We start from the raw sequence: 26,994 nt of genomic DNA on the forward strand, positions 1-26,994 counted from the left end.
CAAGTGACACTCAGAGCTGCCATATGAGATGGATGAGGAGAGAGACTAGATCAGGAAAGACTTGAGCCACAAGAGTCCTGGGCTTGTGCAAAGGCAAGAGGCATGGCTGACTTGAGCCTCCCAGGCCCAGATATTAGGGAATCTGCCCTGGAAGGAATGTGCTGTTACTCCTGGGAGGGAGAACCTGCCTGCTCTCTGTCCAAGTTGTGCGGGGAAGCGCTGTGCTCAGCAGTCAGCCCTCCTCTGCCACTAATTCCTGGTGACCTTGGGCATGTCCCTGCACATTCTGAGTTGGTTTCCATTTCTGTGAAACAGAGATGCCTCCCCTGGAAGAGGAAGGAGGTTCCATGGGAAAACGTGTGGTACTCAGCAGAGTGGGTGCTTGGAAAGTGGCTGCATCCTTTCTTCCAGACATCAGCTCCAACCTGGCCCTGGACTTGCCTGCTAAGGCAGCGGTCCAGAAGGTGGGGTGGAGGCACGCAGTGTCCTGGGTAGGGACTGGATGTGAGGGGGACTTAGGAGGCCCTGAGGGGACCCTGGGACGGGCTTGGGAAGCTGAGCCCAGCTCTGCCCTCCCCAACCAGCTGCCTCCTTGTCTCAGAACCTGCCCACTCCACATTTCACCCCAGAGTCTTACCAGATCCCTCTGGCTGAGTGCTTACTTATCTCTCATGATCTCCCTGCCCCCACCCCTGCCAGCAAATACTTGGGATTGAGGGTTGGGAGAATAAGGAATAAGAGAGAGCTCATCCTCAAATCTCAAGGGAAGACAAACGGGCGGGAGTGGGTGTGGATGGGGAGAGGAGGGTTGGTCTCTTTGTGGAGTCTTCCCACTCCAGTTGGATCGAGTAACACGGAGGCAAGGGGATGGAGCAGGTGACCTCAAACCTTTAAAGCATGCGTGTGTTAATGGTTGGGGGTAGACCAGGAGGAAGGGCTGATCTTGAAAGGGTTGCCTCAGGCCTCCCCAGGCACATCTCTCTTTGACCTCTGAGCCCCTTTTCTCCATCCCCCACAGCTGCCTGCCTCTCTGCTGACTCCCCTATGCATACCCCATGGCAGGCCTGTGGGGCCCAGGCTGACTGGGTGGGGACAGGTGTCCTGGCCCAGCTGTTCCCTCTTGTCTCCCCCACCTGTCAGCCCAGAGGGTGGAGAGCTGACAGGGAGCAGAGATGAGGAACCCCTTGGCCTCCTCACCTGCTCCCTGGGGTGGGGCCCTGGTTATAAAATGTAGCAGAGGGATTGAGAGTAGACAATAGGCAGGACTTCCCACTCAGAGGAAGGATAAATCCTGACCATAGGAATGGCAGAGAATGCTGAGTACATAGGGATCCTAGCTGTCAGAAATCAGAGGGGTCTTTGCACAATATCTTCTTGAAAGGGTGAGAGACTGGATATTGGTGAGGGGCATGGATCAAGTCTGGGGGCAAGTATTTGACTAGGTGTATGTAGGTACTCCCCCCCCCCCCCCCGTGCTGCCTGCTAGTGTGGCGGGGTCGGGGCAGCTCCATCTGGCTGGGCATCTTAGCCTCACCTGGCACCTTTCCTGAAAGCAGCAAGCTAATCCTATAAGAGCTGCCTGGCTGGCCGCCTCAGCAGGCCCACGGAGCCGCACTGCCGGCCCTCCCTTGCCAGGGGCTTAGAGGACTGTCCTTCCAGTCAGAAGGAGATCCAGCTGCCACCCTGAGCGGCCCCTTTAAATCCCCGGTGGCTTCCCGAGGTCACGATGTCTCTAGGAGGATTTGCTTTCCGTGATTGGATTGGCCTCTTTGTGGGGGGCAGTGCTATCTGCAATTGTAGGTGAACGCTTCACATTCTCATCCTCCACCTTCCCTTCCATCGGAATTGGTGCTGTCCAGTCTGGGGGCCCAGGCCTCAGGCCTCCTCCCTTCTCTCCTTGCTCTCACGTTCCAGCAATCAGGACCTGGACCCCCTTCATCTACTTCAGCTAAAGCAGCCTTGCCCCTGTTCTCTGGATGGGAAAGAAGGATCTTGCTGCTTTAAACAAGAGGACAGACCACTGCCCTGGAATACAGTGCCCTTCTGAGACTGTCTACTGCCTGTTTTTCTCCACTTTTTCCTCTTCAGCTTGTTCTTCCTTAGGCCAGGGGCCCATGCTCCATAGTTTTCCCAAGCCCTCATTTCCATGGGCAGTCCCTCTCCTGATCTAACCATCAGCCCTCCTGCTGCAGTGGCAGGCAGCCCAGACCCAGCACTGGTGGCATTATGCTCACCCCAACGGCTCTCAAGCTGACCCGCCCCCAAGGCCCCAGCTGCCACTTTCACTTCTGTCTCCTGAGACCCCAGAGGGAAGTTGGGTGGGGAGGTGGAAGGTGACCCACTAACCGTCCCAACCGCCCCACCTCTCCTCAGCTGAGGCTTCAGATGGCCAGGGGCCCCTGTCCGCCACTCTCAGCTAGATGAGTGGAATGGGCTTAGGTTGCAGGGGAAGGGTTGGCTGCAGTGGGAGGAATGGTGGTTAGATAGCAGGAAGGACTTCCTGGGATAGGAGACCACTGCCTGCTTGGCTTCATTGTTTCAGAGGGTACAGCTAGAAGCATAGGTATTATAACTGGACAAACAGGTCATTTGACCTCTTCAAGGTAGGCAGGGGATTGGCTGTCTTCTAGCTCCCATTAGTTGGGCTACAATGCTGGGGCTGCAGTGCCCTCCCAAGTGTTACCAGCTGCCCATGCTTAGTCAGGTAACTTCTAACAAAGCAAATTTTAGCCCCAGAGACTACTTTGAGTTCAAAGACTCAGCCTGGGAAGTCCTCTCTGTAGTCTTACATCTATGTCGCCTGCTGTATAGGCTATTTCCTCTCGTTTTGCACTTTGGGGAATGGAATTTAGAAGTGGGGATAGAGGTGGAAGTAAGGACAGTCCGCTCATGTCCTACTGCTGCCCCAGCCTTGGCACTAAAGAGGGGAATAGGGTTTTTCTCCTGAGGAACCCCCAGGCAGTTTTGGAGCCATCACACTTTACCCCATGAACCTTATCCAATTCCTCTAGCTGCAGTGCTTACTTGTTCCTCATAATTACACCTCCTCCCCTCAGATCCCTTCCTGGACAGGGGACCTGGACAAGAGTGGAGGACCCAGTTGGATTGAGAGCTCTAGGCAGTACCACTAGATCAATTCAGAAATGTTTTCTGCAGAAGAAGGATGAGACTGGAGACCTGAGGTGCCAAGAACTCCATGTGGGGTCCCTAACTGCCTAGGGATGCTGGGTGGGGGTGTCCCAGGTCCTAGAATGGGAAGTAGAACTTGATGGAATAAGGTCAGAGACACTATGCAAATCCCCATGCAAATGAGCAGTAGTGAGTCATTACTGATTGGCCTGCTGGGTGGAGCATGAGGCAAGGCTCAGGCTCAGGTTCCAGAGCTGGCCCCACTAATGACCATGACAGTGACCTTGGGCCAGTCACTACTCTAACCAGAAGCAGGATCCCAAGCCCTGGGTCTGATAGGCACTCCAGGTGTGTGAGGGGATTGGCTTGGCAGAACCTCTGCTGCCAGGGCCTGTGCGCCCTGCCTGGCACCTGCCCTGGCTGACCATGAGCCTCTGCCAACCCTTGGCCATCTGTTGTGGAGGTTATCGTTCCAAAAGCACCTCCGTCTTCATCAGGCCTGTTCCTCCACTCTTCTGGCCTCCACATTGCCCTCCCCTCCTAAGCTGGAGGACAGGGGACCTAACTGGACCAACTCTTCTGTTATCTCTCCATGGAATCACACAGTCCTGACCTCCCTTCCTTTTGAGCCGCTATAAAGAGCATAGGAACAGAATGTCTAGGCTGGAAGGGCACTTGGGTACCTAGTCCACTCCACCTACCCATTATACTGGCCAGTGGGGTGAACTCTGGCAGGGGCAGTGCCATATTCAAGTTCACACAGTGAGTTAGGGCCAGGGCAGGGACTAGAACCCAGGCATCCAGAATCCCTACCCATAGTCCCCGTATTTCCCTGGGCTGTTCATTACCCTACCTCACCTACCCCTTTTCTACTAGGACTCAGTCTCCTGTTGCCCCCAGATTCTTCCTGAGGTCAGAGGGGTGGCTCTGGGAACTTGTGGGCGCAGGGTGGTTCCTAGGAGCCAGCCTAGAGGCCACCAGGGCAAGGCCAGAGCTGGGGTGGGAAGTGCTGGAGGTCGGGGGGGGGGGGGGGGCGGTGGCTGCTGCCTCTGTAGGGGGCCATACAGCCTCAGTGATGCTACAGGAAGGATGAGAGCTAGACTACAGGAAGGACAAGCTGGGGTGGGGAAGCAGTGGAGGCGGCTCGGGAGACAGCCCCTCACTGGAGAGCCATCTCCTGGGCAGAGAACAGGCTGGCCCCATCCCAGGAGATTTGCCAAGGAGAAGAGGGCGGAAAGCCTAGGGTGGGGCGCGGGAGAGTTGTCCAGCGGAAACTGGAGGGAGGGCTCCTAGCCCTGCTGCCCACACTGGGTGCTCCTCTTGGCAAGTCGATTCCTGTCCCTTAAGCCCCTTAAGCGAAGGCTTCAGTGCCGACCTCCGCTTGTGTTCTTAGGGTGCCTGGGACCTGAGACCACCCCCGCCCCAGGTCCAGCTTTCTTGGACTGGCCCTCTCTCCCTCCCCACAGCCCAACAGTCCACCCCCAGGTCCCTTGTCGGTGAGTTAAAATTAGCTCAGTGCCCAGACTAAAAATAGCCCCTGCCCAACCCTGAGGCTGTTGGGCTGGGGGAGGGGAGTCCCCGAGGGAGGGGAGGATGGTGGGAACCAGGGGTTTGGGGAGTGAGCCTGCCAAACAGAACTTTGAAGGGAGGAGGAGGTTGGGGATGGGTACCTGCCTGTGCCTTTGAGAGCAGACCCTAGAAGAACTTCGGGGCGAATGAAAGGAGGCTGCCTTGTGGGAGGGGGAGCAGAGAGGGGGCAGAGAGATTGGAGAACAGGGAGGAGCCAGGGAGCAGTGGGTGGGGAGCAGGCGGGGGTGCGAGAATTGGACTGTGCGCGGTGGGGGAGAGGGGCAGCGTGAGACCCCAGCACTGCCTTTGCCCAGACTTCGAGGGGAGGGTGTTGCCCCCCACTTCGGGGCTAGTACAGTGTTTGTGAAGGAAGGGCTGTCTGTGTAGATTCCAGAGGCTGCGAACCCCAGGGCTCTCTTGCCTGGGCCCCATCTCTTGGTGGTCACTGAGTTTACCTTCCCACCCATCTTCCAGAGCTCCTCAGCATGTGTCTCTGCGTAGAGGGCTGCGGTTCAGAGAGAGTGGCTTGGAAGGTTTGTGAGCCCTGGGGTGAGGCAGGAATGGAGGCAGTACCCCGGGCGTTTAGAGGGCCGCTGGGCCTTGTGCCCACCTCTGCCCACTCTCAGGGCCTGCTTGCCCTGGAGCCTGGACCTAGCCAGAGCCTCAAGAGCCAAGATGCTCCATCCCCGGCCAGGTCTGGGCTCAGTCCTGGCCCCTGAGGGCCTTCTTGCCTCTCCCTGCCCTGCCCTAGGTGGGCCCTGCCCTTCCCTTGTCTGTCTCTTGGCAGGACTGCAGGATTTCAGAGGACAGGGTTGGAGTCCTGTCGAGTTTCGCCCACGTGCTCGGCCTAGCATCAGCGTCGTGCAAGCAGTTTCTTGTTCTCTACCTGCTTCTCTCTCAACCTCTGTCTCTGTCTAGTCTCCTGCCTCTCCCTCTGTCCTCTGGCCCTCTCCTTGTCTGCCTCTGCCCCTCACTCTGCCTTCCTCTTGGACTCTCTGCCACTTTTTCTCTGTCTCTTTTCCTGTCTGTGTGTCTGTCCCCCTCTGCCACCCCCCTCTGTGTCTGCCTCACCCACGTCTCCTCCCTCGTTAGTGAGCAGGCTGTTTGAGGCCGCCTGACTGTGGGGGTGACAGGTGGATTGGATTGTCACCCCCTCCCCCAGCGCCTGCTGCTTATTTCATGCCCTGCAGCCCAGCTACAGGGAAGGGGCGGGAGGAGGGATGACAGCTGTCTCCAGCACCTCCTGCCTTCCCCTCCAGTCCACAGCCCTGAGCAGCCTGGGAGGAAGGGATGAAGGGCCTGCTTAATGAGAGTTTCTCACTATGTGGAAGAGCAGGGTTTGAAGCCCGATGCTCTGTGACGGGGGCTGCTCACTCAGCCTCTCTGGGCAGCTGCTCCATTTTGACTTGCGCTGGTATGGCAGCGCTGAAAGCAGATGCTCTGCAGTTCCTCTGAACCTCTGGGCCGCTGGGACAGAGGGTGGATATGGGTGGAAGGGTGCAGGGGAGAAGGGGAGCTAGGTAGTCCCCTGACGACAGCAGGAGAGGGGAGGTGGAGGCTAGCCCCTGAAAGGCACTTCTGCAGCTCCCCCAGGAAGGGCAGCCCTGCTGCAACTGCAGCTTCAGGAGGCTGCCCTGACCGCTTGCCCCAACTCCTCCCGCTGGCCCCAGGCCACCCTCACACAGGAACTGAGATAGCATCATTCTGAAACCCGAGAATGGTTTGAATATTGCTCAGGTACCAAGTGGTGTTACATTGGGGGAGGCAGGAGCCTGTTACTTCTCCCATGCCCCCTCCAAACCAAGATCCCCTTTAGGGTACATTTTATATGTTATTTGCATCTTATTTGCATGTCAGTACAACCCACATGTTCCTATTGGGTCTGTAGCCCAGCTGAGGAAACCGTTTGTCCATGGGGTCCTTCTGGGACCCCCACCGTTTCTGGTCCCCTCGCTCAGCCTCTACTCCTTGTCAAGCGTGTTGTCAGATGAGCCTCCTGCCCTGTGTCCTGTCTCATTTGCGAAGGCTTCTCTGCAGCCACCCTTCTCCACAGACGGTGGGTCTGCGCCTGCCTCCCTGGGACTCAGCCCAGCTGCCATCCTCCTCCCTCTTTGCTCCTTCTGTCTCTGTTGGGGGAGGCCCTACCTCTGTCTGCTCCCACTTACTCCCCAGGAGGTCCACCCTGCCCAATCCTGTCCTGCCAGCACTACTCCGAGTAGGTGAATCAGAATCAGAAGCAGCTGGAGTCTTCGAGGGGGTACTTTAGTGACAGAGATGCTGCCAGCCCAAGGAGTCACAGCTGTGGCCTGAGGTCAGGATTGGGTGGGCCCTGGGGCCATCAGAGCGGGAAGGCCATCCTGGATAACCCCGTCTCTGTGGCAGCCCTAAGCCCTCCCAAGCCTTTGGCCTCCAGGAGAAGCAGCCAAAAGCCAGGTCATCTGGGAGGGCCTCCTAGAGGAGGAGCGGGCTGGAAAGGGGAAGAGGAATGGGGCCGGCCCAGGCGAAGAAGAAAAGGCTCACATCTGGATAACATGCCCAGGCCTCTGGCTCCTGGCAGTTGGTTAGGTAATTAGGAAGAGAGCTAATTAAGGAGGTCCAGGTGTTCATTAAAATCTCCCTAATTGGATAGGAGGGAAGCTTGGTCAAGATAGGCCTCCATACCTTGGATAGGGTCAGTTTAGGGTTCATTGTGCCCACCCAGGCCCCAGCCACCCCTTTTTCCAAAGTAAGGGCTGAGTTCTTGCCCTTACTGTTCTTGCCCCCAAGCTTTCCAAGACTGCAACAGTGTAGAATGGATAGCAGAAGGGGAAAGAGATGAGTACAGACTGACCCTGCTTTGTAGGAAGGTTCCTGGTTAGATAGGAGGAAGGACTGCCCAAGGTAGGGGCATCTCCTCCTCTGGCAGTGTTGGCACAGAGGTAGCAGTGGCAATGGGGAGGGCGCCATGGGAACATGGAATCATAAAAAGGGCTTTGGGCTACTGGGTATAGATGAGGCCTGGTCTTTTTAACCCTGACTTTGCTCTATCAGAGGATGCTCAGTGGGTCTCTGTGGCTTCCCTGTCTTCTCAGCCCTGATCCCTCTAGCATCCCAGCTCCCCCAGCATGAGGCGGGGGTGGGGGTGGTGGTGTAGGAGATCAGCCACGGAGCTGGTTGCCAGGTGACAGTTGCCTAAGCAACCCAGTCCTCTCCATCTCCATGTACTCAGGGCTGCTCCTTAGAAGACTTTAGAGTCTCACCCTCTGTACCAACCAACCTGAGGGTAGGGAGGGTTGAGGACTGGAGTAGCAGGGGTAGTTGGAGGGTAGGGGGCGTCCAAACAGACAAGCTGCCGGCGCAGCTGGGAGAGGAAGAGTTCTGTCTCCTCAGAGGATAGAGTGGGAGGAGCTGGTCCTGCAACAGAAGTTAGACCAGAAGAAGGACTTCTCACAGGGTCACAGCGATGAAACAATCCTTTCTTCCTTTCAACAGACATTTCCCAAACTCCTCCTTACACGGGATAGAGTGGTGAAGGATACAGATGTGGTTCCTGCCCTCATGAAGCTTCAGTCTCATAGGGGAGCCAGGCATTAAATAGAAGCACAGAATTGTAATTATTTACAATCATGATAAGTGCTAGAAAGAAAAGAACAAAATACTCTGAGAGTCAATAATCTTGGGGAGAACCAAAGGAATGAAGTTAGATTGTAGGAATGACTTTTCTGAGGATCGTGAGAGCAAAGAGAGGGATCTCTCCCAACTTCAGGGAAGAGACAGCATTGGCCAAAAACTGGTAGAGGTTACCTCTCAGCAAAAATTTGCTGATGAGCAAAAGGTGGCGAGAAGGAGATAGTAAAATGGGAGAGGGATGAAAGGTGGATACTGTGAGCCAGAGGAGGGTGATAGTGACTGCATTTACCAGTCTAGATTGGGGTTTTCAAGGCCAGGCCAGAGAATCCCCTTTAAAAAGCCGCCTTCTTGAAAAATTTTAAAAAGCCCTCTTCTTAGCCCTCCCTTGCCCTCAGTGTGCTCTCCCCGCCCCGTTCTCTGCCAAACCCGTACCACTGCAACTCTGGAAAATACAGCCTTTGGATTGCACTGGGAGGCGGGGCAGCCGAACTCCTCGGGCTGGAGCCTTTGCAGTGGCGTGTTTGGCAGAGATAGGGGTCACAGGCGAGGGATGGGGTGGCTGGAGCTAGTTCTGGGTCCAGATATCTGTTCAGCCGACTCAGGGTTGGCTGGGCTGGTGATGGTGATGTCCTAGGGCATGTGTGAGGGTGGACAGTAGGAGGCCCAAGGCCCATGGAGCACCTTGAGGATAAGGAAAAAGGGAAGAGGGTTTGAAGATTTCTCCCTGGGGAGAGAGAGGGAGGTGTGGAGGGGCCTTCTAGGAGTGGGGAGGGGGCTGCATTGTTTTCTGAAGCTACCTGGACAGAGCAGAAGCTCTCTTTCCAGCTGGGCTAGGGAACGCCTGAGGGAAAGTCCTGGTCATGGGAAAGGGTGGGGAGGGATATTCCTGGCTCCTCCCAAGGCCATAGATTCCCTGCCTTCCCTCTCTCCTTCCCTCTGTGGCCAAGATGCCAAGGCTGAACTTTGGCATCTACTGTGGAACCTTGGGACCCACGGTTGAGTGGATACGTAAAGGCTAGAGGACCTCAGCAGCCACTGGAAATGGGGGCTGGGGAGAGGGTTCCTAATTACAGGTGTCTCTGTCGTCAAACACCCACCCTCTGCCCAGGTTGGTTGTGGGGAGGTGAGAGCCCACCTTCCTGGACTCTGTAGTGGGCCTTCTGGCAGGGACTCTGTGGAAGGGGAACTCTGGAAAGGAGGACTGGGCTTCTGTGGTCTGGGCTTTTTCCAGGACCCTATCAGAGTGGCTTTAGAAAGCATGGGTCCCATGCCTACTGCCCCTTTCCACCATCTCCCACTATTCCATCTCTGGAATCACAGAGCCAGAAGGGCCCTGGGGTCATCTTGTGCCTCCATCCTGGGCCCTTCCAGTCCCCGGGGGCTCACCCAGCCTGTTTAGGTGCTACCCACACCTGAGAGCATGCACCTTGTCTGGCTCAGGCTGGGCTGCCATCCCTGTGCCTCCTTCCATCCTGTGGTACCTCACGCTGTACAGTGCAGGGCCTCCGTTTTCCCTCCTGGCCCTTTAATTGGAGCTCTTCGACCAGTGGGCCATGATGGGTTTATAGGTGTACTGAAACAAGGATCCTTCCACCTGGTGCCTGTGTCCCCCTGGCTGCCAGCAGCCTCTTTCCTGTCTGGCACTGGTTCTATATTTTCTCTACATGCTTTGAGTTGAGCAAGGTTGGGAGGCAGTGCTCTTAGACTGAGCTTGGGTTCTAGGCATGCCCCACTCCTCTAGAGCAGGAGTTGGCAAACTGTGACCCATGGGCCAAATCTGGCCATGCCTGTCCTTATAAATCTAGTGTTATTGGGGGCACAGCCACACTCGTTCTTTTAAATGTGTTGTCTACAGCTGCTTTCATGCTGCAATGGCAGAGTTGAGTAGTTACAACAGAGACGGTATGGCCTGCAAAACCTGAACTACTTACTATTTGGCTTCTTTTTTTTAAAATATTTATTTACCTTTTTTTTTTTTTTTTTTGCTGCAATGGGTCTTAGTTGCGGCACGTGGGATCTTTCGTTGTGGCGCGTGGGCTCCAGAGCACGTGGGCTCTTCGTTGCGGCACACGGGCTCTCTAGTTGAGGTGCGCGAGCTCAGTAGTTGTGGCGCGAGGGCTTAGTTGCCCTGCGGCATGTGGGATCTTAGTTCCCCAACCAGGGATCAAACCCACGTCCCCTGAATTGGAAGGCAGATTCTTTACCACTGGACCGCCAGGGAGGTCCCTATTTGGCTTTTCTTTTTCTTTTTTTTTTTTTTGTGGTACACGGTTCTCTCACTGTTGTGGCCTCTCCCGTTGCGGAGCACAGGCTCCGGACGTGCAGGCTCAGCGGCCATGGCTCATGGGGCCCAGCCGCTCCGCGGCATGTGGGATCTTCCCGGACCGGGGCACAAACCCGCGTCCCCTGCATCGGCAGGCGGACTCCCAACCACTGCGCCACCAGGGAAGCCCCCTATTTGGCTTTTTAAAGAAAAAATTTACTGACCTCTGGTGTAGAGGGGTGGTTGGTTGGTTTGTTTGTTTATTTAAAGCAGCAGAATCCATTCTTCAAAGCAGAAATTTAGGCCAAGGCCCACTGAGTAAAACAGATTGGTGTAGAGGAGCCCTGGTTAAAGGGAGATAGGGGTTCTGCAGCCCAAGCCCTACTTTGGGACTCCAGGCTCCAGGGTTCCATGAGTCTGGTATGAGGACCACTGCTCTAGACCTGCTCTGGTATATTCTTGAGCCAGGGGTGCAGACACACTCCCATTCTGGCAGCAGGTACACCGGGCTAGCTGTTCACAGCCTCGGCGGGTGTTCACTCGGCATGTTCTCTGCACCGGGCTCCGTATGGGAACCACCATCCTAGGCCAGTGGGGCAGCTGGCAAGCCCAGGTGTCTCTGCTCCTGGTGGGCTCTGGGGAGAAGTGAGGGGGTCGGACATTCTCTAAGACTCAGACCCTTAGGAGCCAGGGAGCTCCCTGATTGTGTGCTGTCTGACCTAGAACCTGAGGGCAGCAGTGATGGTGTGGAAGGAGCCTGGAGCAGAGTCCTGGGCCCTGAGTGAATTCTGGCTTGTGCCTGGCTGTGGCATGCCATCACCTCAGGTCACCAACATTTCCTTAGTTTGTGGATGGGGCTCAGATGCTGCCAGACTCTCACAGGGGTGCTGTGAGGCTGGCCCGTGTGCCAAAGGAGCAGGCCTGAGGGTTGCCAGGGCTGACAGTCCTCTTGTGACCCTCCCCACCCAGGAGGCTGTGCAGAAGGTGTCCCGCAGACCATGAACTGAGTGCTGGTCCGAGACTGTTCATGAGCACAGTGTAAGGTGTGCCGAGACCCGCCACCCAGCTATCCCCTCCCCTCCCCGGCAGTGAAGATCCCCGGAAAAGATGGGGAGGAAAAAGATTCAGATCCAGCGAATCACCGATGAGCGGAACCGACAGGTGAGGGGATCCGGGAGCTTCACGGAGTGGATGAGGGCAGGGAGCTGGCCTCTGCCTCCACTCCACTTCCAGCCACTCCAAGAAGGCTTCCTGGAAGAAGGGAGCTCTGGAGTCTGTTATGGAAGGGCAAGGGCTGAGTTGGGAGAAGAGGAATCCCCACCTCCCTGCAGCTCTTAGGACCCTGTGTCCTAGAACCCCAAGACTTATCTGCTGCTGCAACCAGACAGACCTGAGCCCCTACAATATGCAATATGCAAACCTCAGGCCGCACCCAGGCACTTCCCCTTTCCCAGGATGAATCCTTCCCCTCCTCCTACCCCAAGGGAAGAGCCTGGAAGCTCTTCTGTTCTCCCTCCCTAACCTCTTTATAGCCCCCAGCACAGAGGTGTGGAGTTCTGTCCATCTGAATGTCTGCCTTCAGTGAATTGGCCCTGGGCTGTGCCTTGGCCATGTGTTGGCAGAGGGGTGCTGGCCTGTTCCTTGCCCAGACCAGGGGCTCCTGAGAACAGGGTTACCCTGAGGCAGGGGCTGGCTATGTCCAGCTTCCTGTAGGTGGGACTCCTGGGCAGACCTTGACTGAGCCAGGCCTGGCCGCCCACACGCCCACCTACAGGTGACATTCACCAAGAGGAAGTTCGGGCTGATGAAGAAGGCGTACGAGCTGAGCGTGCTCTGTGACTGCGAGATCGCGCTCATCATCTTCAACCACTCCAACAAGCTGTTCCAGTACGCCAGCACGGACATGGACAAGGTGCTGCTCAAGTACACGGAGTACAACGAGCCGCACGAGAGCCGCACCAACGCCGACATCATCGAGGTGGGCCCACGCACGCGGACCCCACCCCCCCGCAACTGCACACCACGTGCCCATGCAGCATGCACACTTGGACCTCCCCGTGCACGCACACATGCACACCTGCCCCTTGAAGCCCCCTCACCTGTGCGCACACACATACAAACCCACATCCTCTTCTACAAACCCCGGGCCCGAGAAGGAGGGAGGGCAGTGAGGTAGATGTCAGATGGGGCTGCCCACCCAGCCCAGTCCCACCCCAGCCCTCTCTGAGCCGCTTTCTTCATGTCTGTCAGGCACAACATGACATCTCTGCTCTGTCTGCTCTCAAATTCTCTCTCTCTCTCTCTTTCTCCTTCCTTCTCCATCTTTTGATATGCTCCTGCATCTGACTCTTCCTTTCTCTGTCTCCCTCTTTGTTTCCATCTCTGATGCTCTGTCTCTGTCCCTTTGTGGGTCCCTGTGGCTCTATTTTCTGTTTCAAAGAGAGCTGACATTGTAAACCATTAAAGGACGTGGGCTTTGGAATCCAGCTCTGGCCTTTACTGGCTGTGTGGCCTTGGGCAGGTGGTTTCGCTTCCCAGAGCCTTGGTGCCCACCTCCACGAAATGGGGCCAGTGCCTGCTTTGAAGGGTGTTGTGTGAATTGAATGAGACAGCCCAGTTCCTGCTTCTCACACTGGGGGTACGGGACCTGTGCCGATGAAGAAGGGTGCCTGGGAAGCCACAGGCCTGCCTTCCTGGAGCGAGACTTCCACTCCACAGATGTGGAAGAAATTCTTTTATTTTTATATTAGAGAAAACAGATTTACTCTAGACTAGAATATGAAATTCACATTCATTTTCAAGACAAAACAAGCATCTGTGAAGATGTTTTGAGCATGGAGAGGTCAGCTTTGGGGTCTCCTCCACACCACCAGGTGTGCATCCCCTACTTTGCGTGGGTGCATGGGAGAAGCTGTGGCCTTTGCTCGAGGACAGTGTACAAGGTGGTACATGGTAGGAACTCAGTAAATGCAAAGAAATGTTTTGTCTTTCTCTCTCTTATTCTTCTACCTCTCTGTCTCCATTTCGATTTCTCTTTCCCCTTCTTCTTTTAAGCAGAGCCCAGGAATTGAGCCGGGCAAAGACAGCCCTGACTGCCTTGCGCTGGAGAGCGCTCTGTGCCTTCTGGCTGGGGCTCACCTAAGGGTAGACAGGGTACCAGCCCCTCAGCTCATCCCCCAGAAACCCCCCACCCCACCTGTCACCTTGGAAGCACATGTCCCTGTGCCGGCTGCAGTCCCTGGGTTAGGCCCACCTTCCACGTGACCCTGTATTCTGACGCCTCCCCCACCAACCACACAGTCACACAGTGCCCTAGTAGGAGAGTCTTAGGGAAGGGCTGGAAGGAACGCCAGGGAGGCGGGGGGTGGTCGGAGCTGGGAGGACCCTCACCCCTGCTGACGGTAGTGGTGCGGTTACAGACCCTGAGGAAGAAGGGCTTCAACGGCTGCGACAGCCCGGAGCCCGACGGGGAGGACTCGCTGGAACAGAGCCCCCTGCTGGAGGACAAGTACCGGCGCGCCAGCGAGGAGCTCGACGGGCTCTTCCGGCGCTATGGGGTGAGCCCCACTCACTCTCTCTCTGTTGGCCCCCCTTCCGGCCCCTTCCCCCCCAGGCGCTGCACAAGAAGCACAGGGAATGTGAGAGCCCTGAGGTGGACGAGGTGTTTGCCCTGACCCCCCAGACGGAGGAGAAATATAAAAAGATAGACGAGGAGTTTGATAAAATGATGCAGAGTTATAGACTGGCCGTGAGTAGTCGCATGGAGGAGAGCCTCCCTGTGGTGCATGGTGTGGCTTCGCGCCCCGCCCCGGCCCTCGGCTGCCTCTGATGGATGTTCTGCTCTGAGCCATGCTGGGGCTATTGGTGACCACTGAGGAACCTCTGACGTTGGTCGTGATAAACCCGTGACCCTTGCTGAGACTCATCTTGGATGGAGCATAAGCCGGGAGAGGCCTGGAGTGTCCCCCTCACCAGCAAGAAGTGTGTAGATGACCTGAGATCCTTAGATGACAGGAAAGTAGAGAATGTGCTCTTTGCCCAGATTTGTTCTGGGGAGAGGCCCCTTTGGGCCTGCTCTGACACCCCCAGCCCAAGATACTCAATAGCACTGTCAAGGGGAGGCAGAGACTCCTGCTGAAGGGGAAGGCAGTGAGGTGGGTGAACGCCCTCTGCAGCAGGCAGACGGATGAGAGGCGACAAAGTGAGGTGACGCCCCGACCCACGCGCTCATCCTTAACAGCTGTGTGTGTGAGTTTGGGTCTGTACTCGGGGCCTCTAACCTGCTCTCTGTGTGTCCTGCCTGGCTGAGGACTAACCCACCTCCGCTAGGGGGGTTCCAGGTGTCCCCGGGTCTCTCTGCAGTGCGCAGAGCCTTCTTCTCATTCTCTGGGCCAGAGCTGGATCCCAAAGCACTCCAACCAGCATACTTCCTTGGTGGGAGTAGCAGGCATGACTCCAGGGGGTTCCAGAGCAGAGAGATGGAGCTACTGGCCCAAGGACCCACAGCCCAGAGGCTAGAGGAACCCTGGCCTGCCCTCCCAGGCAAAGGGAGTCCAGGGTAAGGGATCACCCTGGCCTGACCCTGCCTCTCCATCTTCTGTCTAGTCAGCTGTCCCGGCCCCCAACTTTGCCATGCCCGTCACGGTGCCCGTGTCCAATCAGAGCTCACTGCAGTTCAGCAATCCCAGCGGCTCCCTGGTCACCCCTTCCCTGGTGACGTCATCCCTCACGGACCCACGGCTCCTGTCCCCCCAGCAGCCAGCACTACAGAGGAACAGTGTGTCTCCCGGCCTGCCCCAGCGGCCAGCCAGCGCAGGTAAGTGATCTGATAGGTGGGTAGGTGACGTGGCAGTGAAGTGTGGTGAGACTTTGGGATTCCATTTTCCACGGTGACTATTTCCCTTCACCCACCACAGCACTCTCCCAGGACTCACTCTGGAAGAGGCTGTCCTGTCGGCTTATGGTTCTCTTTTTCCTCCAGGGGCCATGCTGGGGGGAGACCTCAACAGTGCTAACGGAGCCTGCCCCAGCCCTGTCGGTGAGTAAAGCTGCCCTTCTGCCTGGGGGAGGGCCAGGGTCTGCCTGCTCGGTGGCCTCAGGTGTTCCAGGGACCGAGGGTGGCCTAGATTAGGGGAGAGGAAGATCCCAGGGCCTGAGCTGGTTGTAGTATCTGAGGATGTTTAAGCCCCTGGATTTTTTTGTCTGTAGCAGTGATTGGTGTGGATGATTGGCAGAGATGTAGGCTCAGGGAATTCTGGGAAAACTCTGAGAACTGACCAACATTTCTAGTTGGAAGAGAGATTCCAGATTTTTCCAGTTCAGTAGGGGGGTGCGTCTGGTTGGGATCTGGAAGATACGAATATCTGACATTGGCAACAGATAAGAGGCACAGACTCACACGCACTTACACGCGTACGGACACTTTCTCACCCTTATGGAAATATCCAGACATTAGATGTGCACTTGTAAGCACACGTCTGTGAACCACAGAAGAAAGGCTGCTCGCCCCATGCCACCCCGCCCCCCCAGCAGCTGACAGCCCCTCCTTCCCTGTGCCGTTGTCCGGCTGGTGACTGTGACTTCGAATGTCACCATTGACGTCACCCCAACATTCCTGCCATTCCCGGAGTGATCCGGGAATTGGGATGGAGGCAGCCACACACTTCCAGGGAAGCAGTGTGCTCTCAGGGCAGAGGGCAAGGTGATACTTCTGGCGTTGGTCACCCCCACATCTCTGGGTTTTAGAGTTCCCCAGCTTGGCCCCAGGAACCATGTACTACCTCCTTAGCAGCAGTTGTGTACGGGGGCAGGAAATGGGGGGAATGGCTGAATACCCCTCCCTCTCCAAGGAAATGTCCCGTGAGGTGCCTGCAGACCTTAAGGGAACGGTGATACTTCTAGGCCCTCGAGCGCAACATGTACAAAGTGGTTGTGTGGCCCTGGAGAAGTCATCGCACCTCTCCCAACCAGCGGTTGGCAGGTGTTTCCTCGTCTGTAAATAGGGCTAATGATACATGTCCTGTCCGTCTTGCAGGGTTAGTGTGAGGATTAAATACAATGATACGCGTGTGAAGGCCCTGTGTTGCTTATGGAGTGTGGAACAAATGTAAAAGATGGTTATTCTGCTTGTTATTACCAGTCTAATTTTGGTGGCAGCTATGTCATCAGTCCCCCAGTTCCAGTAACACCAGCACTGCAAGTGAATGGCTCGTCTTTTTCCCAGAGCTACAGGCATTTTGTCACGTGCTTATCCACATCACAGCATCCCGAGCTCAAGGCAAGGGGAGCAGTCTGAGTGGTTGATTTGCCCTTGTGACCGGGATCCACACTGAGTCTCAACTTCCAGGCTGCCCCCCTTCTCCACCCTGCATCATTATGGGCCCAGTTGGGGGCAGGTGCTGGACGTCCTGTCGTTGGAGACCAGCTCCTACTACCCAGTCCCATCACATGTAGCTTAGAGGCAGGGGGATGAACCCGATGATTGAGGAGTAAGGAGTGTTCTCCCCTTACTCCCAAGACCAGGGTGGTTTTAGGGGAAAATGAGAGAACTTAGTAGCCACTCAAAGTTTGAACATGGCTTTGAGAAGTTCTGGGTGACAGGAGTATTGGTTTGGGAGCAGTTAACAGGGCTAGGTGGTGGGTCCACATTTTTCCTTTTACCCTCATCTCTTCACCTTTCCAGGGAATGGCTACGTCAGTGCCCGGGCTTCCCCTGGCCTCCTCCCCATGGCCAACGGCAACAGCCTAAACAAGGTCATCCCTGCCAAGTCTCCGCCCCCACCCACCCACAGCGCCCAGCTTGGAGCCCCCAGCCGCAAGCCTGACCTGAGGGTCATCACTTCCCAGGGAGGAAAGGGGTTAATGCATCATTTGGTGAGTGGGGTGTCTGGACCGAGGGCCAGGGGCTGGGGAATGGGAGAGTGGGGAGCAGTAGGGTGGGAGGACAGAGCCGACCTCTAGCAGGAGAGAGAACCAGCAGTTAGGACTTCCCTAGAGAGATCGTGGAATCGTGGCTTTTTATGAGCTCTTCCTTCCCGAAGGGCCTTCCAAGAGGTTGGAGCACAGAAGTACCAGTCTCAAGGGCAGTAAAAAGAGACAGGAGGTGGGAGAGAAGGTTCCCTGATGATAATAGGAGGGTGATCAGAGGGATGAGGATTAGGCTGTGAGGGGTTCCTAACTGGTGGGCATTGGGATATAGCATCTTCTGGAAATCAGGACAGTGACGAGCTCTGCCCTCCTAGGCTGGAGAGCCATCCTGCTCCGATGCAAAGAGGTAGACGGCATGGCTGTGGGGGCAGGGGCGTGAGGGGGGGGCAGGGGTCAGAGACTGAACCATCCCCTTGGTTTTATTTCTGCTCCCAGACTGAGGACCATTTAGATCTGGTAAGTGAGGCTATGAGATGTTTGCTGTGCCTTTAAATTCTGGGTTAGCCCATTGCTCTGCGGTCCCCCAGCATGGAGTATGTGTGTGCCTTTGTCCTTTCGCCTGTGTGTGTAGTGTGTGGTGTTTGTTTATCTGGTTATTTGCCAAGAGCTATGCTTAGTGCCAAGTGGGATGCAGAGATGAACGGGGTGGGGGCGAGGAGTTCAATGCATGTGTGTGTACCTGAGTGTCCGTGGATGTTTTCATGGGATGTTGCATTCATGCAGACACACCTGTGTGTGTGTGTGTGTGTGTGTGTGTGTGTGTGTGTGTGCACGCATGCACGTGCACCAGTGGAGTGGGCCTGCCTCAGGCCTCAGAGGTCCCATCTCAGTGTATCCCTGGGTGCCTGGATTAGGCCCTTGCGCTTGCCCTCTGACTCTATTCATGCCCACCCAGGACAGGGACCTCCTTAGGAGAGATGCCAGCTGGACAGGAAAATCGGTTTTCTAGGGAAAGCTGAGGCCCAAGGCAAGGCCAGAGTTGTCCTTGGTCAGGGGCTTCCCTGCTTCCCTCTCTCCTGGTGCTCCCTCCTGCACGCAGCCTGTCTTACAGACACTCAGAGGCATACGCAGCACTCTTCCTCTGTCACACATATACACGCTTACATCCTCACCCTCAGCCAGGAGTGGGGTGGGGGCTCCTCCCTCCCGAACTCCCTGACGGGAGGCCAGAGAGGCTGGAAAAGGCAGGCAGGCTTTGGCGGCCAACACGGCGGCAGTTACGGCCCCAGCGTGGAGTTGGAATAAACAAGTGACTCAGCGGCAGATGGAGCTGACAGCCCCACACACGTGTGTGCGTACACGCAGGCACACGCCACGCCAGGCCCTGCATTCCTCTCACAGATGCCAGCACACTTCTAGCAGGGCATGTGCTGCAGTGTGACAGATGGAGGGTAGACTCTAGGGGGACTAACCAGGAGAAGAATGGAGACAGGGCCCATGGCTGGTGTTGGGGCCCCAGGGCCAGCATACGTACTTTCCTTTTCGCATGTGTGTAGGCGTCAGTGAATCTGTGTGTGCATGTCTCTCTCCATGGATCTCAGTGTCTCTGTGAATGCACCAGTGTTTGTGTGTCTGCGGTGTCTTCATGCTGAGGCATTCCTCCTGGGCCTTGAGATTCAGGGACCCCAGCTTGTCCTTGGAATGGGGGGCCTGGATAAAGCAGCCCTCCCATTTACCACCTCTTGACAGACTCTTTTCTCTTGCAGAACAATGCCCAGCGCCTTGGGGTCTCCCAGTCTACCCACTCGCTCACCACCCCAGTGGTTTCCGTGGCAACACCGAGTTTACTCAGCCAGGGCCTCCCCTTCTCTTCCATGCCCACCGCCTACAACACAGGTGAGTGTTCATGTGACATGTAGCTGTGTGCACTTGGCCTTGGGGCACAGGAGGGACCAGAGAAGGAACAGGAGGTATTCTCTGGGGGATGCCCCCATCTGAGGAGGGCCATTGATTTGGGGTAGCCCCTACCTAATTAAGGTTGCCAGATTTAGCAAATAGTAACATCGGATGCCATTCACATGGTGATGGTGTTATTGGAACTGTCTCAAAGACATACTTGTGCAAAAATTATTCATTGTTTTGTCTGCAAATCAAATTTAAGTGGGTATGAGTATCCCTTATTTTTAAATAGGACCTAATGGAGAGGGAAAGCCCTGTCCTTGGGGAGCTCTCATCTGAGGTGGGTTGAGCAGCTGGGTGACTCGGGCTGACCAGGGTCGGGGAGTGGGGAGGGGAGCATGCCGAGTTCAGCAAGGCTTCCTGGAGGAGAAGAATGAAGGAATGAGAGAGACAGGGAGGCTGAGGAGACCCGAGAGGAAGCATGGTCAGGAAGATTTATCCAGCTTCCTGGGAAAGCCAAGTAGGGACTCCAGGGCGGGGCGGAGGAGGAAGAAGGGGGTCTCTCACCCTGATGTCGGCTTGGTGGAATGATGAGGGGGAAAGGGAGGAGGAGGTCTGATGAAAGTGGGGGAGGGGATCTGAAGGTTGAAGAGTCACTTGGAGACATGGGAGAGACCTCTGGGTAGAAAAATTCAGAAAGGACACCCAGTGCTTGGGCCGTCCTGGGTCCCCAGGGCTGTCCTGGCCTCTGTCACCCACTCACACCCTCCCAGGAACAGTCTGTGACATTTTCATCCATCCTTGCCTGCATTCCAAGCTGCTGTGTCAGGAAGGACTTCCCAGTGCGGAAATGCCTTGTCACCTTGTTTCAAAGTATCAGTGTGGCTGGGAACCTGGTCTGTTTCTCCCACTGAAGAGGCTTCTGATGTTCCCCAGCTTTTCTCACCTGTGAATGGCTTGCATCAGGGCTGTTCTGTGGTGAGATCAGACTAGACCAAAAGACCCCTAAACTTCTAGCCACTCCCCAAGCCTACATTCCAGAGTTGAACCATGCTAGGTAGGGTCCCAGACACCAGTACAAATACCCACAAAATCCCAGCTCTTCCCTGTGTGTAAAAACCCAGAACCCAGCCCTGCGTGTGGGAAAGCCCCTCGGGGCAGGCCAGAGAGCGGGAGGGACTGCCTCGTGTCGGGAGGCCAGACCCTGGCACGTGGGTCTGTGTCCAGATTTTATCACCTGGGTGTCTTGTGAAGTCCCTCGTCCCTTGTGTGTGCTCCCATGTGTGTACCCACTCCCAAGTTATCATGTCCTCGGGCAGCTTCAGAGAGGACTGCTTCAGATGGCCGCACCTTCGGGGGCCAGTAGGAGTTCTCATCTGTGAGTTGTGGGTGGACAGGAGGTCTCTGAGGCCCTTCCAGCCCTACCAGCGGGGGCGGTTGGTAGAGGGCAGTACAGGCCACTTTTCAGGAGCTGCTGTTTATTTGGGCATCCCATGGTGGTGGTTTCCTGCCATCTTCTCAGGTCCTCCACCAGTCTCTGTGAAGCAGGAGGCAGGTTAGTGGGTGTCAGTGAACCTGCGACAGGCGCTCAGCAAGGCCAGACTTTAGACTCTATTTGTCAGTCTGGTGTGAAAGCAGATGCTGACCCTGGGCCTGCTGTTGGAGCCCTGCTGGGAAGTGTTTGGGCTTTCTCACATCCTCTCAGAAACCAAGGGCTCCAGTTCCTCTTGCTGCAGGAGTAGTTAAGCAGACCTCGGTTTAAACAGCAGGTGTTTTCAGGTGACCCTACGTATATAAACAAATCCCCAATGAACACATTGCTGTTTAGTTGTTCACTATTTACAGTGCCTGGCCCCAGTCCAAGTTCCGGCTGGGGGTGATCTGCCTGTGGTAATATCATGGATAAGGGACGCACCTGGCCCCTTGTTGACACTGGCTGCAGAGGTCTGGCTTGGTCGCTCTAGGAGGAGACCAAGAGGCCTGCTGGGGAGCCAGATCTCCAGGTAGACAGGGCTGGAGTGTGGTGGGAAAGTGCAGGACTGGGGTTTGAGTCCCTACCATTCACTGGCTGGGGGACATTGGGCAACACTGCACTGTTCAGGGTTGGTTTCCTTGTTTGTAAAATGAATGTTGTAAATAGTTGGTCCTAGGGGCCCCTGTCTGCCCTTGGTCTGCTTTTTAAATGTAAGCATCTCAAAACTCCTGGCTAATTAACATTGTTATGAGACCAGAGGCAAGCGTGGACCATCTGTAGAGTGAGATTTAAAGGTAATAAAAGAAGCCTGGGGTCGTGTCTTAGCTCTGCCATTGGCTTTCTCTGTGACCTGGGGAGAGTTCCTCAAACTTGAGGCTGCAGTCACCTCCTTTGTAAATTAATAATAACAGCAGGTAAATCTTTTGATTATTTATCATGTGCCAGACACTGTTCTACATACTTCGTGTGTATTAATGCGCTCAGTCCTCATAGCAGCTGAGTGATGCAGGCAGGATTATTGCCTCCAGTTTATGGACAGACTAAGTAACTCGCCGAAGGTCGCATGGACTGTAAGTGGAGGTGGCTAGGAAGTTTGACCCCATCGCTCATGCCCTTCACCTTACCGTTCTGCTGCACAGATAATCCTGTCTTCCCTGCGTAAAGACAGAGGGCTGGAGCAGATGGCCCCTCAAGTAGGAGCACGTGGTGTAGCATTGGGAGGACTGGCGGGTGTGCCCTCCTCATCACGCTACGGTGCAGTCAGCCTGTGTTCCTCAGGGAAGGCATTTTCTAAAGTGTCCCAAACAGGCTGCGGCATGAAACATAACAGAGCTGTGTAAATTGTGAAACATTTCATGGTTCTGTTTGTTCAGTGCAAACATCACAGTTTCTTCATTAAGACAGAAATTTTGAAAACAACGAGTGCCACCTCATGGGGAAATCCGCCAGAACCTTGGCCAGTTGCACCGCAGGCCTGTTTCGCTCACAGCCCCTCTGCTCTTGTAGGCCCTTCTGGGCGGCAGATGTGCGTCCTCTGTGTTTGTGGGCACAGCAGCCCGAACGCTTGCTGCTACCTATTCCTACCTGTTTTATGTGTTGACAGTCTTCAGGAGACTAAGGGACTTTGAGGAAGGTGGAATGGTAGTTACAGTCATTTGCTTCAGATGCGCCATTCACCTAGCATTTCCCACCATTCCCCTCTAATCTCAGAAAGGCTCTTTAAGACTTGGCATTTGAAGAGATGACAATTAGACATATATTAGACCTTTCTTACCTACCTTTTTTCCCCTTCTTTTTTATTTTTTTAAAATTTATTTATTTATATTTTTAATTTTGCCTGCTTTGGGGCTTCGCTGCCGCGAGCGGGCTTTCTCTAGTTGTGGTGAGCAGGGGCTACTCTTCGTTGCGGTGCACGGGCTTCTCACTGCGGTGGCTTCTCTTGTTGTGGAGCACGGGCTTTAGGCGCACGGGCTTCAGCAGTTGTGGCGCGTGGGCTCAGTAGTTGTGGCACACGGGCTTAGCTGCTCCGCGGCATGTGGGATCTTCCCGGACCAGGGCTGGAACCTGTGTCCCCTGCCTTGGCAGGCGGATTCTTAACCACTGCGCCACCAGGGAAGTCCCTCGCCTTCTTTTTTAAAATTGACATTCTAAAAGTGATACCTACACACGGTTAAAAAAAAAAAAAAAAAGTTAAACACTATTTTAAAAAACCACCTCTCTTTGCATCCTGTTAAAACACAGCACCTCGTGGTTATCAAGATTTGCGTTTCTTTGAGTGCCATCTTCACTGAATTTGTACGGGCTTAGTTGATTATTCACATCTGTCCTTAACAACTCCCCCCACCCTGATAGTCCTGGAGGCGGCTCCCCCACGGGAGCCTCGGTCCTCTCTCCCACTGCAAGAAGCTCACCCGCACTTTCTTCCCCACCCCATGCAGATTACCAGTTGACCAGTGCAGAGCTCTCCTCCTTACCGGCCTTCAGTTCGCCTGGGGGGCTGTCGCTAGGCAGTGTCACCGCCTGGCAGCAGCCGCCGCAGCCGCAGCAGCCGCCGCAGCCCCAGCCGCAGCCGCAGCCCCAGCCTCCCCAGCAGCCCCAGCCGCCACCTCAGCAGCAGCCCCACCTGGTCCCCGTGTCCCTCAGCAACCTAATGTGAGTCCCAGGGGATGCCCACCAGTGTTGGGGAAGGGGGAGCTGAGGGGTGGGAAGAGGAGGGGCCTCATGAGAGCTGAGATCCCTTTGAGGTTGTCTGTCATCAGTGGACAGCACGTAAGCCACTAAGTGGCAGCCCTGGAGTCCCCTGCCAAGGCCTGGGAGAGCCATCCTGAGCCTTTCCCCCAGCCAGCCCGGGCTTGGGGTGGGGTGCGGGGCCCTCCTGGCTCTGCAGAAGATGACATGGGATGGAAAGACAACTCACGTGACTTCTTTTCCTTCTTTTCCCTTCACTTGGCCCTCTCTCTCCTGCTGCCTCTGTCTCCATCCACTTGCCTCACCCCACCCCCAACCCCCATCCTCTCACTTTCTGTCCTCTCTCACTCCGTCGTGTGACCTCCCACCACTTTTTCTGTCCCTCACCTCCTCTATTTCTGTCCCCTGTACTCCATGCCCACTGCCTGTCTCCAGCCCCGGCAGCCCCTTGCCCCACGTGGGTGCTGCCCTCACGGTCACCACCCACCCCCACATCAGCATCAAGTCGGAACCAGTGTCCCCAAGCCGTGAGCGCAGCCCTGCGCCTCCCCCTCCAGCTGTGTTTCCGGCTACCCGCCCTGAGCCTGGCGACAGTCTCAGCAGCCCGGCTGGGGCCTCCTATGAGACGGGGGACCGGGATGATGGACGGGGAGACTTCGGGCCCACACTGGGCCTGCTGCGCCCAGCCCCAGAGCCTGAGGCTGAGGGCTCAGCTGTGAAGAGGATGCGGCTCGATACTTGGGTACTGTAGCATCGCCCCTCCGGTCTGCCATTGTCTGCTGCACCCAGGGACTGGCCCATATGCCCCCAGCCTGTCTCATCTCCCACCTAAGAGGTGGCCAGCTAGCCCTTCCATCAGCCCTTATGGGGCAGCACGGACACCCTTTCACCCCCGCCAAAGGCCCATCTCCCCTCCCTCCAGTATCAGTCCTTCTGCTCGATGACTTCCTCCCCTCAGAGCTGGCCCTGCCACTAGAATCCTGGCCCTACTGGGAGAGGGACGTGGGGGGCACATACCCCGTAGCCTGGGCCACGCCCTCACACCCCCTTCTCCATCTCCTCTTTTCACAGACATTAAAGTGACGGTTCCCACTCCCTTCCTCTCAGCCTCCCTGATGAAGAGTTGACAATCTCACCGCCCACCCCTCCCTGTCCTGGGCTCCTCCCGCTCGACCCCCACTTCCTTTCTTGTGCTCCGTGTCCTGTTGACGGTTACATTTGTGTATAATTATTATATTATTATTATTATTATTATATTTTTTTTAATTTGGATTCTCGCTTTGGAGAGGGGGATGCTCCCATCCCCTCTTTCTGCACCCCCCACCAGTTTCACTGGCTGGGGGGCTCTTTTTTGCGGGAAGGGGGGGACACTTTGCACGTTGTACACATATGCTGCAGGAGGGGGTGGGGGGCCCGATAGGCCTTGGGAAAGGACAGGTGCCGAGCCCTGCATGCGGGGCCCTCCCACCCCATCCCCCAGACAGAGGGAAATAACCAAAAACTACCAAACAACAAAAACCCCTTACAATAGACTGAAACCCCAAAGTCGGCCTCATGGGTGGTTTTGTGTTTCAGGGGGAAAGTGAGGCAGAGGTTCTGAAGAAGGTCTCTGCTTCTCGGCTGTTCCTATGGCCACAGGCACATGGGGCAGAATACCCAAGCCTGGGCCCCAGAGGCCCCTGCACACACACCACACACTCTCGACTGATTATCATGTGATCTGCACCTCCAAGGTGTGCGGGTGCTGGCCGAGGTTTGGGGCTGGGAAGGCTGCCTGGGAATCGAGGCTGGAGGGAAGGGGCTTGAGGTGGGGCCCCTATGAAGCACAGTTGGAGAGAAAGACAGAGCCATGAGGAGAGGGCTGAGGAGGGGCAGAAGGGCTGGGGCAGGGGGTGAATTGGGGGCCCCCTCCCTTCCCCAGCACTTTCTCTAAGATACACAGTGCAATAGCTCCCCGTCCCTCAGTTGACACCAGCCCTGTAAAGCCGGCCACGAAGCGCAGGGAGAACTGGGGAGAGTGAAGTGGCTCAGCAGGAGGTGGCCTCAGGCACCCCGGGGTGCCTGAGAACTGGAAACCCTTGCATCCAGGGACTAGCGTGAGTGAGGGGACTTGCTCTTCCTTGCACGTACACATCCCCAGAGGAGTGGACATTGGGGTGGTGTGTGAGGGTGGGAGAGGGGATGGAGGAGGTCCGCAAAAGGCCTGCCTCCCTTCTTTCCTCCTCGGCCCCTCTCCCCAGCCCTCCTCCCAGCTCCTTCCGCTCCTGACCCCACCTCCCTGCTCTTGGCGCCCTCATTGTCTCGCTACCTCCTGTCCCACCACCCCCAGGCCGCATCCCACCTTCTGTCTTGGCTACTGTAATTGTAAATAGCAACCTTTGGAAAACGTTAGCAGTGTAACAGTCCAGGAAACTGTTTTTTTGTTGTTGTTGTTGTATTGATATGAAATGAGATTCTATTTTTGTCAAAGTATATTGTAATAATAATGACTCAAACGGCCCGTACTGTATAGACGAGATTCTTCTGCTGTTGTTCTTGCTCCCCTCCCCTCCCCCCCCCAAGTCCGCCCTCTCTACTGCCTCCCCAGTGGGGGCAGCCAAAGCGTGGGGTCCTGAGACCCCAGGCTGGATCACAGATCAAACTGGAGGGGGCAGGCCCCCGGCCCGCAGTCCACCACTACTCCCTGCCCTAAGGGGCCTGTCCAGGGGTGACGTGGGCAGGCAGACTGGGGCCTGCCCCACTCCTTCACATAAGAAGCCCAGCCCCTCTGCCCAAGGGGTGCAGTGCTCCCTTGGGGTTTCATCCTGGTGGGAAAGTAGAGTTAGACAAGGCCCGGTTTTGTGGTAGGCGACACTGCCTGCCTCTACGATCCAGCCGCTTGCAGTATTCCGATACTTGATGCAGGGAAGGAACCCAGAGCAGAGGGGTGCGTGTGACCGCACAGGTACCCGAGTGTGTTGATGAGGGCATCTGGTATTTATGTGTCTGAGTGTACCTTTGTATTTATGTGTGTGTGTGTGTGTGGTTGCATGGGTGTACCTTTATGTGGCTCTGAGCCCGTCTGGGCATGTGTGTGTGAATCTGTGTGAACTGAGCTCTGAGGGTGTGTGCGTGTGTGTGTGTGTGTGTGTGCGTGCCTGAGTGTGTGTTTACAGAGGGACAGATGGCTCTTCTTGCAGCCACACAGCCCTGGCTTCCAGCTCTGTGACCCTCCTTCCTGAGCCCCACTCTCTTCCCTGCTGCAGCCCCTGTTCTCACCCTCAGCTCTGATATGTTTATACTTCACTTGGGGATCTGGCACTTGGCCCTCTTTGCTTCTCCCTGTAGCCCTACCTCTCCCGCAGCTCCACGCACAATTGTTCACCCAGTCCCCAGGCCTTTATACCCAGCTCCCTTTCTTGGAGTACCCTCTTCCCCCCACACCCCCTCCTGCTTTCAGGATGATACTCAAGTTTCTCTTCCTCTCTGCAGCTTTTTGCTCACCTGGGCTGTGGTC

At 55.9% G+C, this 26,994-nt stretch overlaps 1 protein-coding gene across 4 annotated transcripts in view; it reads left to right on the top strand.

Annotated features, from left to right (window-relative positions):
• Positions 1–26,007, top strand: part of MEF2D (myocyte enhancer factor 2D) — a 31,602-nt gene extending 5,595 nt beyond the window's left edge. Inside the window, exons 2-12 of one of the 4 annotated variants that reach the window (XM_049695207.1) lie at positions 11,540–11,731; positions 12,345–12,548; positions 14,184–14,318; positions 15,176–15,386; positions 15,552–15,608; positions 17,253–17,443; positions 17,933–17,953; positions 19,204–19,333; positions 23,249–23,462; positions 23,934–24,240; positions 24,570–26,007. In XM_049695207.1, coding sequence (XP_049551164.1) covers positions 11,678–11,731; positions 12,345–12,548; positions 14,184–14,318; positions 15,176–15,386; positions 15,552–15,608; positions 17,253–17,443; positions 17,933–17,953; positions 19,204–19,333; positions 23,249–23,462; positions 23,934–24,240; positions 24,570–24,581 — 1,536 coding nt within the window. In that variant the 5' untranslated portion in view covers positions 11,540–11,677 and the 3' untranslated portion in view covers positions 24,582–26,007. Of the gene's footprint in view, positions 1–11,539; positions 11,732–12,344; positions 12,549–13,989; positions 14,128–14,183; positions 14,319–15,175; positions 15,387–15,551; positions 15,609–17,252; positions 17,444–17,932; positions 17,954–19,203; positions 19,334–23,248; positions 23,463–23,933; positions 24,241–24,569 lie in introns of all 4 variants that reach the window. The other 3 variants (XM_004284556.4, XM_049695211.1, XM_012538610.3) reach the window with 3 other exon arrangements.
• Positions 26,008–26,994: the final 987 nt, after the last annotated feature.

Source organism: Orcinus orca, chromosome 1, assembly GCF_937001465.1.
Source record: "Orcinus orca chromosome 1, mOrcOrc1.1, whole genome shotgun sequence".
In the NCBI taxonomy this organism is placed as follows: domain Eukaryota; kingdom Metazoa; phylum Chordata; class Mammalia; order Artiodactyla; family Delphinidae; genus Orcinus; species Orcinus orca.